Raw genomic sequence first — 12,777 nt, 5'->3', positions numbered from 1 at the left:
TTCAATTCGACGGTTCCTCTGACACATTGCTCTGAGAAGCTTGTGCAGCTCATTCTTCACGAGTATAGTATCCTTTATAGGCTTTGTCTCGACTGGACTTCCGCATGTTTTTAAAAAGGTCATTCCCTTAACCTGCCTTTTATTATAGAAATCTTCAATGCTGAGGTTTTGTTTAGAGAAGACTGTACATCAGACGAATTTATTGACGTCATTGTGGGCAACAGAGTATACATGCCTTGTTTATATGTGAGTATCAGTCTGCCTCTGTGAGATTACTCTTCTTCGACAACCATTACCTTGTATTTGTTTCATTACATACACTTCACAACATATATGGAAAGTAACTCCTGAAAATGGATTGCCCGTCATTCTCCTGGAAATGTTTCAGGTGTACAACAAAGTGGACCAGATTTCAATAGAAGAAGTAGACCGTCTCGCCCATCAGTCCAACAGTGTGGTGATCAGCTGTGGCATGAAACTGAATCTAGACTACCTCCTGGAGCAGCTGTGGGAATACCTGGCTCTGATCTGTCTCTACACCAAGAAGAGAGGAGGTGACTTTTCTGGAAAAATAAACAAAATACTTTTAATTGTTTACAGTTAATTTTTAATTGTTAACATCTTCACATTACACCATACATCTTAATGTTGTGCCTCATACATTACACAAAAATAGCAATAATTATATTACATTATGGGGGGCACGGAGGCTTAGTGGTTAGCACGTCCGCCTCACACCTCCAGGGTTGGGGGTTCGATTCCCACCTCCACCTTGTGTGTGTGGAGTTTGCATGTTCTCCCTGTGCCTCGGGGGTTTCCTCCGGGTACTCCGGTTTCCTCCCCCGGTCCAAAGACATGCATGATAGGTTGATTGGCATCTCTGGAAAATTGTCCGTAGTGTGTGAGTGTGTGAGTGAATGAGAGTGTGTGTGTGCCCTGTGATGGGTTGGCACTCCATCCAGGGTGTATCCTGCCTCGATGCCCGATGACGTCTGAGATAGGCACAGGCTCCCCGTGACTCGAGGTAGTTTGTATAAAGCGGTAGAAAATGAATAAATGAATGAATATTACATTATTCACCATACAGATGCATGGAAAGCAACATGCAGTTAAGTGTTGTGATGTCATAATTGTGTCTAGAGTTAAAATATTTTAAACGCCTGGTGAATTGGATTAGTGCTAAATCGTATTGTGTCCCATTAAAATGAATAATTGAGTACTCTGATATTTATACTACACCCTTTAATTTATTCTTGCCAAAAAAAAAAAAACCCATCCACAATTTTGTATTACAGCTTGATACTGAACGTTCCGGTCACAAAAGGTATAATGTAGACGTATGACACCCAGTGAAAGTTCCACCAATGATCTACCTATTTTTTCCCCTTCCTTTTTTCTTTCTTGTCGTACAGAACGGCCAGATTTTGGCGACGCGATCATCATGAGAAGAGGCGCAACAGTAGAACACGTGGTATGGAGTTATTATTATTTTAAGCGTATATACACTCATCGGCCACTTTAATATGAACGCTGGTACCCCTGCACATTAATGTTGTTACCCAGCCAATCGTGTGGGAGCAGCACAGTCAGTGCATAAAGTCATGCAGCTGCTGCACAACAGCTTCAGTTATCCGAACGAGTACAAATGAGGTCTCTGACTTGGATCAGATCGTTTTGATCTGTTCCTTCTGAGGCTTTAGGTTCCTGTTAATGGCTGGCAGAAGTGGAATTCTCAGTGGTGATGGAGGGCTGTGTGCTTCACCCCATCTCCTTCAAAGTTCAGTGTGTAAAGAGCATCCATTAGAGTTACTGTAGACTTCCTGGCAGCTCGAAACATCTCTCGTTAGCAGGTTCTTTCCCCTGTAGCGCTGCTGCTCGCTGAATCTCTTTTGCTTTCTGCACCATTCTGTATAAACTTTTAAAGACTGTTGTGAAGATAACTGAAACGCTCAAACCAGCCCATCTGGTACCAAAATCCATCCCACGTCTTTGTTTGAAATGAACAATAACTGAAACTCTTGACCTGTATCTGCGTAATTTTATTCACTGTGCAGCTGCCACCTGATTAGCTGATTTAGATAAATGCACAAGGCTATCAGTGTTCCTAGTAAACTGGACAATAAGAGCATTTCCTACAACACAGCACAAATAGTGAATAGTGACGTGACATACGGCTAAGTACGGTGACCCACACAATTCGTTCTCTGGATTTAACCCATCCAAAGTGCACACACACACACACCGTGAACACACACCCGAGCAGTGGGCAGCCATTTATGCTGCGGCGCCCGGGGAGCAGTTGGGGGGGGGGATTCGGTGCCTTGCTCAAGGGCACCTCAGTCGTGGCCGGCCCGAGACTCGAACCCACAACCTTCGGGTTACAAGTCAGACTCTCTAACCATTAGGCCACGCCTGCACAAAGAATTTAGTCTAAGAAAAAAAATTGCTCTATGATATAAAAATACTACTACTAATTCTATTTAGACTATATAGATGTAGAAAGCCCGTAGCATCAGCTTCGAATCCAGATCATTTTACTTTAGCAATTAATTAAGAGAGACCGTATCAAGGGTAAACTACTGTAAATCTAAGCTGTGCACCGGTTTCTTTTACAGCGTACCATTATTTAACCCGGTCTGTTCTATCCTGTTTTTATTCCAGTGTCACAGAATCCACAGAACATTAGCAGGCCAGTTTAAGTACGCACTTGTCTGGGTAAGTTTGCAGACCTTCGGAAGTCAAATGCCCCTGAACGCTTGCGCTGAACAGTTTGCAGAAATACTTGTCCGTTTTTCTGCCCTGCAGGGAACGAGCACGAAGTACAGCCCGCAGCGAGTAGGACTGACGCACATCATGGAACACGAGGACGTCATTCAGATCGTGAAGAAATAATATCATGTCTCCGACCATCGAGTCATTGTACAATTACAACAGATTACATTTTTACTTTATACGCAACTGCTTCATGCATTTACTTCACCAAGATGACATTAAAAAGAGCCTTTACTGAGCATTTTGTTCAAAACAAGGATGAATTGCAAACCCTATAAAACAAAACAAGCGTATTTCATGATTTTTATCTTCCTCATTATGATAAAAATATTGATTATATATCAGTTGAGCCATGCATGCAACCTGAATTTGATTAGCAACAGGTTGATATTTTTTACTGCTTACAAACCAGTATTTCTGTCCAATAACAAAATGTCAAATTGAAATGAAAGCAATAAAAACGAATGATTTCAAAGGTTCAGACACTTGTGAGTAAAAAAAAAAGGGATATGAGCGCTCATTCCCTTTGAAATTTTTAAGATGCTTTTTGACTATCGTGTCTGGCTTAAAGAGATCAAATTAGTAACTGCAGGAGAAGTGGCTTAATCAGGGTAATGTGATGTATTTCACACAAAATGTCCTATTTTTTTTTAACTATACACACACACACACACACATTATATATATATATATATATATATATATATATATACACACACACATACATACACACACACACCCCGATCAGTCAGTGATTGCTGAGGTGACTACCATTGATTACCTCGTTACACTTTCACCTGTCGAGGAGTGGGATATATTTTGCAGTAAGTGATCAGTCAGATCTTGATATGTTGGAAAAAGGGAAAATGGGCAAATGGTGTATGGAATTTTTTAAATAACCAGCTAAAAGTGCTTTAGATAAACATGACCAGTCTTGGGTAGTGGTGTGAAAAATGTGCTGGTACTCCACCTAATACACCACCTGCCTTGTTGCCAGGTTTTAGTGACATTATTATTATTATTATTATTATTATTATTATTATTGTATTCAAACCTTCTGAGTAACTGGAAAGCTTGTATCAGGGCTCCTGTAGAGTTTAAAAGGGTAAAGATATTTTATTTTCTTAACATCAAGTCTAGGAGTGAACAATTTTTTTTTTTTCTTTCAATTTTCAGACTTCAAATATAGGAAAGATCCAGGTTTTCAGTCTCCTATAGGTGCTCTTGTGCTTAATTGTTCACTTCCAAGATGCCAACTGTTGCCTTCCATTTATTCATCTGGAAACCTAGAGCCACTGCTTCTATTCAGTAGTGAAAACTAGTATAATAGACATCATTAAATATGCATGCGGAGGCACTCGGGGTGTACGACACAGAGAGCAAGTGTGGCGTGGGGAATTATCTAAACTCTTGAGCAGGCCTCGGGTCTACCGTCAAATCGATAAGGATAAGAAAAATGGAAAGACTTCGTTTTGGAATTACGTGAGGAACAGCTTTGAGCTTTGTCCTGTTCAGTGCAGTGAAGGTAAGGGGATTTGATGCTTCTCTGTGTGCCACACTACAGGTTTGGATATTTGATGCTGGAACCATATGGCACAACATGATGGATGTGTGTGTGGGAACACACCTGTAGTTCTAGTGAATAGACTTTAGTAGCAAAAGTGCTGCATAAATGACCTTGGATCTTGGATAATGGTATTATAAGTAGCATAAAATGTTAATCACTACAAATTTTTCATTAAAACTCATAGATTATTCATTAGAACAATAGAACTTTATATTTTTTTCTTTTACAGTTTTTTTTTTTTTTTAAATATGTATATTTATCTTCCATCTTTGATCTGACATAGTCCTCACCTCCAACCCCCTAATCCTTATTTCTATCTATGAAATTTGGAAATTATACATATTTTGAAAACTGTCTCAGCTGAAATCCAACACTTGGGTGAAGCACAAATGAAAGGTCTTGTATGTTTTGTTGTTTTGGGGACAAAAAGAGAAATGTTTCAGGATAATTTTTTTTTACAAAACATGTAAATGTACGAAACTAAAATTAGAATTTCAGCACACTGTGTAGATCTTGTCAGTATGTAAGGATTTTGAAACCACCGTAAAAGCATTTTAAGTACTGCTTATCTGATAGTTTATCAACCATGCTATTTGATGCAACAAATTTTCACAAGCTCCATCAACATTATATGGTGCATTTTTTCCTTCTGATATCTTGCACACTAACTTGCACAATGAAGACCAGGCCTTAAAATAGTGCACTGAAGAACTTTGCTGCCATCTACTGAAAAACAGTGTGGATGGTGGACTTGATACACTACAACTGCACATTTAATTAAAGTCCTTTATTAATGCATGTGTTTATCTGAACATGTCATAATTGAAAACCATTGGCTGTTTATCATTCAGGCCAGTTCCAATATAGCTAACGAGAGATACAGCATGTTTTATTTTATTTATTTTATTTTATTTTATTTTTTTTACTTTACTTGAGGTCTAAGCAGATTTATTAATTAATTAAAGCAAATTGATTACAGATTGTCAGATTTTTCTTAATCTGAATTGATCAAATTTATCAGTACATCTAGATGGTTGCTTAAATCCTGAGAGAAACCACAGGCCATTAATATGTTTAGCAACACGATCTGAACATTTTATGAGCTGTCTGATGGAGTCTTGTTATATGACAATCTATTTTGTAACTGCTTTACACACACCATAGAATGGCATATAGAATTTGAATAAATATTGTGTTTTGGAAATAAATATCAATATTAAATTCTTGTGAATACTTGAAAATGATTTTAACTTAATCTTAATCTATAATTTTATAGCAATCTGAGCTCTAATGCTGTGTTGTTGCTTTAACTATATTGTACATAAGAGCTACACATGCAATAGATTTAAAACAAATAGATGCAGAACATTTCACATTATATAATGAGTGATGTGATGCAATTTCTTTATAGTAATCAACCATTAAAAATGTCATGAAAACAATGTATGAATGGAAACTAAACAGTCTTTAAAATCCTACATGTTTAGTGCTAACCCATATTTATATCTACATTAATGCATTTCAATATTTTATTATATTAAGCTAATGGAAGGTGTTTCATTACTCTAATAATAGTCACAATAACTGAACGAATGGTCAGTGAACTTTCTGGAATAAAACCTGATATATGTATATTTTGTAGATATATTTAGAGCTTCTACAATGAATATTTCATCATTTCTTAGTATGTGAAGTATCTGAATACTAGCCATTAAGAATTTATTACTCTTAGTCCCATGGACTCTGAGCATTACCTCTCATCAATGAATTAAGAATCCCTAAATGACACTTTTAATATAAACTAAAAATGAAACAGCAGCAACCACAGCCGCAAAAATATGTCAGGCGACATTTACTAACAAGACCACAAAGCAGTGATAACTGAAACCAACCTAGGTCTCTCTTTTTGTCCAAACTAAAGAGAAAAAAAAATCTATAAGCTAATGTATTAAAAAATTGAGTATAATGCAATATTTGAAGCTTTTAATATGTGAAGATTATAATGTATTTTATTTTCTGAACATCTTACAACAATCACAGTAGATTCGATTTTTTTTTGTAATATAGCAAAACCAATGCAGTTGTACAAAGTGTCAAAAATAAAAAATAAAATAAATCAAGCATTTACCTCAGCAAAAAGCTGTAATTGTATTCTGTATTTGTGTGTGTGTGGTATTTGCACTCACCTTTTACGCTGGATAATATTACTTTTTTTTTATTCTGCATCACAGCCATATTCTTCTGCTCTTTGGAAATGTTTCTCAGACAGTTTAGTAACAGCTCACTGAACTGCATAATTTATACAGGAATGAACCAAAGAGATAATGTTACTCTAAGTGAGTGTAGTTGATACATTTAAGGTGCCCTTTCCAACTATAACAGGGAGTCCTCGCATACTTTCAGACACATGTTTCCAGACTTTTGCAAGAACACTATCTGAGACTCGCCAAGGACAAATATGTGACTGGAGTACCTTTAGGAAGAGAAAATTTTAAAGGCTTCAACAAATGACGAAAGGGATTCTAATGCAGAGGTCATCTTGCCTGTGGGAAATCTTTTGCCAAAATCAGCACAACCGCTAAGGGATAGAATTTTTCCATTGGACATTTCTTAGATGAGGAATATAACCATGCAAGGTAGAGTGAGTCTCCTGAATGAGTGTAATATGTGCGTCATTGAAGAAAACCTGCGTCTGATTTGGGACAGTAATAAAAAAAAAAATAGATTACATTAGATAAGACACAGCCTTTTATTTTGAGCTGTATTTGTTTTTTATATGTGCCTTTGAAGGTAATTTTCTTGCTCCAAATGAACCAGTTTTCTTAAAATATACATTTTCCATAATTTTTTTTATATTGACATAAATTAGCCTAAAATGCCTCCAAAGAAAGTTGAAAAAACAGCAGCTGCTCAGGGAGGAAAAAATGGACAAAAAGGGGCTAGGGCAGGGGCTAAAGAACCTCCTGCAAAGGGCAAAGTAAAAGAAGATCCTAAAAAGGCAAAAGGAAAAGCAAAGCCTGCTGTTACCAGTGAATCTGAAGATGGCTCGGATGCAGAGTTATTAAAGACAGGAGCAAAGGCCCAAACACCAGCCCCAAAGCCTAAAAGAGGTCTAAAAACTACATCTAGACTTTTTATGCGATTATCGAAGAAAAAAAAAGATACCCCTATGAAGGCTTTCCAAAATCCATCTAAGTTGCTTGCAGGACTTGGCAAGTCTAAACCTGAAGATCTAAAGAATACATCTAAATTCATGTCAGGATTTCTAAGTGGTGGAAAAAATAAAGTTGAGAAGAAAGAAGGCGAAAAATCTCTTTTATTGCTCAATATCGGTGGACAAACAAAAAAAACAGCAGCTGCAACTTCTGGGCTAGGAGGCAAACTGAAAGGATTTATGGGCAAAAAGCCTACTGCACCTGCAAAATTCAAGAATAAAGGAGGGCTTGTGGGAAGAATTTCAGGAGCTACTAATTGGCTGATTAGTAAATTCATAACATCTAAAACATCTTCGGGAAGACAAAGTCGTTCATTTCGTCAACGCAGGTCAAACAAAGATAGATATGGCTATGAGAATGGAGGATATGAGTATGATGAGGCTGAATTTAGCTATGGGGAAGATGACTATGACCTAAGAAGCTATGGAAGAAACAACCCACAAGGGCGATATTTGGACCAGAATGAATATGACCATGGACGATTCAGGAGACCTTATCAATATGACTGCCATGATGAAGAGTACTATTGTTATCCTGAAGATGAATATGGATTATATGGTGAAGAAAGTGATTACTATGATCCCCTTTATGCCGATGAATATGGATATTATGTTGAAGACTACATTGACCAATACAACGAAAGACAACCATATGACTATTATGATACTGGAATAGACTACTATGATCCTAGGCAGCAAAGAATGGATGAATATGGTTATTTTGATAGTGGCATTGAATATTATAATGAAGCTGGGTATCCACAAGAAGAAGAATATGACTACTATGGAAATGATCCAGAATACTACAATTATGGTGCTTACCCAGAGCAGTTTGATTATTATGGTGATCAGCAAAATTTTTATGGAAGCCAGGAGTGGTACCCAGATGCTTACATGAGGTACCCAAATTACCCAAATCCGTACAATCAAAATCTTTACACCTATAGTGGAGAACCTACAGCAATTTATATAGATCCTCTCTTAGGTGTTAATCAGCCATACACCTACATAATAGGGGATATAATGGAACAGACAGAGCCATCTGAACCTTACACTAATGAAACTGCACAGCTAGGAATGGAAAGTTTTATGCCTGAAGATCAGTTTCGGCTCCCAAGACCACAAGTCAAACTGTTTGGAAAAGAGAAACTTGAAATTGTAAATCCAGCATCTCCTCATATTGCTCTAAATGATTTAGAATTGATGTCTGATATGCAACACGAAAACCCTCAGATGTTTCCTCAACCTATGGGGTTTACTCAGCAGATTTCACAGCAAATGGTAGAAATTCCACAACAGTCTTCCACCGCAACTCTTATGCTAAGTCAACAAACACCAACACCATATCCTGCAGCAGGTGGCAGTCCTGTTATGCTTCAACAATCACCAACAGCATATCCTGCAGCAACAGGTGGCAGTCATGTTTTAGTCCAAACAACACCAACAGCATATCCTGCAGCAGCAGGCGGCGGTCCTATCTTTGTCCAACAAACACCAACATCATTTTCTGGAGCACCAGGCACTGGTCCTGTTTTGATCCAGCAAACACCAATAGCATATTCTTCATTACCTGTTGGGTCTCCTATTTTGGTTCATTCACCACAATTGCCATCCTCCCCAATACTTCAAGCAAGGTCTCCTTTTCCTCCTCCTATGCCAGGATCACCCACACCAAGTAGACACTCTTTTGGACCTGTGAGTCACATGCCACTGGCAACACCTCTATCACCTGTTTTATCTGCAAGGAGATTTGACCCAGGCTTCATTGATCAAGCAAACCCCACTTATATATATCCAGATCCCATGTTTCAAAGACCTGAATTTCCATTTGAGAATATACAACAAACATCACTAAGACGAAAAAGTCCTCATCTCTCACAGCTTTCTATCAGGAGGGGTAAAGTTTTACCAGGCCGGAATAATCCTTTTCCCCACCAAAGGTTTGATACCCAACCACAGGGAATAAGTCCAGGATTTTCACCAAGACAGCAAAGAGTATTTGGTCAATCATCATGGAATACCAATACACAAAGACCACTATCACCACTCCAAAAAAGAGGGCTTACGCCCCCATCTTCCCCACAATTTTCAAGACGAGGACCATCTCCAACAGTCACTTTGAAGGGAAAGTCTCCCATCCCCCAGAGAAGACCTTTATCTATAAGAGGACAATCTCCTGATGTTGTAGAAGGAGGGAGTCCATTAACCCCATTGCGAGGCTCGTTAAGAAGGAAAAGCCCTCCCTCATCTCCAAGAATGAATCTACGGCAAAGTGTCCATTCAGGCCCCCCTCAAAGTCCTTTCAGGCCAATTGGTGGAAAAAGGCATGATTCTTTTATATCATCAAAATCAATTGCTGGTTCTTCACAACCATCTTTAAGAAGAATGAGCCGTCCTCTATCTCCAAGAATTGATCAACAGACTGAACCTTATCCACCACCCTCACCTCATGCCCAAAGAACAGTATCACCAAGACCAATATCCTCGTCTGCCGCTCGACCTCTCTCTCCTACACCATCAAGATTGTCTGCTAGAATCCAGCACGATACTCAAAGTCTGTCTACTCATCCGTCCACACGTAGATTTAGAGGATTTGGTCGAAATAAAGTACCGATGGGTACTGTTAAACCATCCCCTGTCAATCCAGTTTTGCAAAGAAGAAGCCACCAGGAACATCCTCTAACACAAAACGTATCCCCATTCACATCTTCCATTCATAATGGAGTAATAGGTTCAGGACCTATGCATCGAAGTACAACCTCATCACCTGTACCCTTAAGAAGACAGGGCTCTAGGCCTACAGTATTCCGAGACTCAAACAGATTTTTCCCACCAGGAACTCCAAATCCCCAGAGAGGTTTTCATAGACCTGTTGGGAGAGGCCGTCCAGTCGTGAGAGTACCAATAAATCCTGTTCCACTAAGACAGTCAGTAAGAGGGCCGAGCCAAACGATTTTAATGAATGGTGAAGTACATTTTCCTCAGCAAATTTCAGTAAATGGACTAGGATCACCATTACCACAACCAGCCATAAGGCATATACCAAATCAGGCATCAATGAGACCAGGTTCACCTCACTTAACAGCAAGACCTGGATCACCTCAACTTCCAGTTCAACCAGGCTCACCTTATTCCCCATTGAGACCAGGCTCACCTCATGTCCCTCTCAGACCAGGCTCACCCCTTATCCCAATGAGGCCAGCCTCACCTCACCTCACAGTGAGACCTGGCACGCCAGTGCTTGTGCACTCTGCACCACATGGGAATCTTTCTTCTCCTGTAATAACAAATTCTTTACATAATCAAGCTATCAACCACCAATCCATCAGAGCAGCAGCTGCTGGTCAGCCTCAAGAGATAATATCATTTGGCCAGACAGTTGAGCAAAGTCCTCCTATTCTCTTAACAACTGGTTTACAGAATCCAAATCTCTCTACTGCATCATATAATTCACCGCTTAAAGGCTTCAGTCCTACACAGTCTCCACTAATGGCACACATCAATCAGAGTGCAATTCAGTCTTCGTTTAACTCAATGCAGCAAGCCGCAGCTCCTCATTCAGTAGCGATGCTTCCGAATGTTCAACCTAGTTATCAAGGTTCTCCTATGCTGGGAAATGCACTCCAAAATCCATATCTTCGTAATTCTTCATTAAGCTCCTCTGTACAAAGACTTGCATCCTCCCATCCATTGGTCACACAGCAAGTGTCACTGCAAACTTCCCCAGGTCTGGCAAATGCATTGCAAAATTCTCATCAAAATTTTTCACCATCTTTACTGTCCGGTGCTCTAAAGAACACTAATTTGCGCAATGCTTCATACATTTCTCCACTACAAAGAAGCCCTACACCTATCGTTCAGGCACAAGAACATTCTTATCTTTTATCAAGTGCATTAAAGAATCCAAACCTTCAAGGTGCTTCTTTTCGATTACCTAATGGGTCATTATTATCTAGGAACCCAGGGAACCAAAAAGAGGACACAACACCGTCAGTTTTGGCAAATGCTTTACAAAACCAAAATCTCCGTAAAGCAACTTACAGGCTGCCAGATGGAACAATCAAATCAAGGAATGAGGTTGAACAACCGACTTCATCTCCGTCCCTATTAAGTAATGCTCTTCAAAATGCCAATGTCAAACGAGCTCCTTACAGGATTCCTGAAGCTATTTTTTCCCGGGGCTCTGATCGAGTAACTGAAACGAAACAATTTTCACCATACCTAGGAAATGCTCTACAGAATTCCAATCTCAGTAAAGCTTCTTATAAATTGCCAGGTGGAACTCTCCTTTCTCGGGACCAGAAGACTGAACAATCAACCTCCCCAATTCTTTCAAATGCACTTCAGAATGCTAATCTCCGTACAGCTTCCTACAGGCTCCCTGATGGAACAATTTTAAACAAACGCTCAGACCAGGATTCAAAACAAAATATTTCTTCCAACCTGTCAAGTGCTTTGCAAAAAGCAAATATGCGTAATGTTAGACTCCCAAGTACCTCTGGTCTATTCAGAAATCCCAACAAAAAAGAACAACCTTCAGTTCTGTCCAGCGCACTTCAGAACCAAAATCTTCGTAAAGCTACCTACAGACTGCCTGATGGAACAATTACAACCAGGGGTAAAACGGACGAAAGTGCTCAACCTACATCACCATTTCTAGGAAGTGCCCTGAAGAACGTTAATTTACACAAAGCCAACTATAAGTTGCCCACAACTTTGAGGCGAACTCCAGAGGATCCAAGGTACGCAGTTGTGACACCTCAGGTTCAGGGTCAACCTGAGGAACATTGGGCTCAAGCCCACACAATAGATGCTCATGAACCAGATGATGTTTGGTCCTCTGAAAGAGTCCTTCCACACCATACTGTGCAGAACCTCATAAAATGGTCCATGTACAGGGATGAAGAACTGGTGGACTTCGTCATTCCTGTGTATCCTGGGCAAGATGCTGATGTTTCTGACCCTGAGTGGTCACCAGACAGGGAAGGTGAACCTCAAGGGCACTGGTATGATAAGGTACAAACCTAAACATTTGGCCATATATCAGGAAATTTAGCTGGTAGTCAGTTTTAGACTTTTTATCACTGAATGTTTGCTAGGGTTAGGGTTAGGGTTAGGGTTAATCCTTTCCTGTTTTAAGGCTTGTGTGATAAAAGTAAATACCCAGTACACAGTAGAAGATTTGGTTTGTACCAAGTCTGTACCAAGTTTATACAACTCAGGA

At 39.4% G+C, this 12,777-nt stretch overlaps 2 protein-coding genes across 3 annotated transcripts in view; both read left to right on the top strand.

Annotated features, from left to right (window-relative positions):
- drg2 (developmentally regulated GTP binding protein 2) overlaps positions 1-3,247 on the top strand; it is a 7,332-nt gene extending 4,085 nt beyond the window's left edge. For both annotated transcript variants that reach the window (XM_027148492.2, XM_027148494.2), the window contains exons 8-13: positions 1-67; positions 149-246; positions 389-554; positions 1,413-1,471; positions 2,662-2,715; positions 2,806-3,247. The exon at positions 1-67 is cut by the window's left edge and continues 24 nt beyond it. In XM_027148492.2, the coding sequence (XP_027004293.1) occupies positions 1-67; positions 149-246; positions 389-554; positions 1,413-1,471; positions 2,662-2,715; positions 2,806-2,892 (531 nt within the window). In that variant the 3' untranslated portion in view covers positions 2,893-3,247. The remainder of the gene's footprint in view (positions 68-148; positions 247-388; positions 555-1,412; positions 1,472-2,661; positions 2,716-2,805) is intronic.
- Positions 3,248-7,214: 3,967 nt separating this feature from the next.
- Positions 7,215-12,591, top strand: LOC113643946 (mucin-12-like). Its single transcript, XM_027148393.2, has one exon. The coding sequence runs from the start codon at positions 7,215-7,217 to the stop codon at positions 12,579-12,581; it is 5,367 nt and encodes a 1,788-aa protein (XP_027004194.2). The 3' UTR covers positions 12,582-12,591.
- The last annotated feature ends 186 nt before the right edge of the window (positions 12,592-12,777 follow it).

This window comes from Tachysurus fulvidraco, chromosome 24 (genome assembly GCF_022655615.1).
Source record: "Tachysurus fulvidraco isolate hzauxx_2018 chromosome 24, HZAU_PFXX_2.0, whole genome shotgun sequence".
NCBI classification, from domain to species: domain Eukaryota; kingdom Metazoa; phylum Chordata; class Actinopteri; order Siluriformes; family Bagridae; genus Tachysurus; species Tachysurus fulvidraco.
Note: the sequence above shows the minus strand (reverse complement) of the source record. Positions and strands in the feature narration are given on the sequence as shown.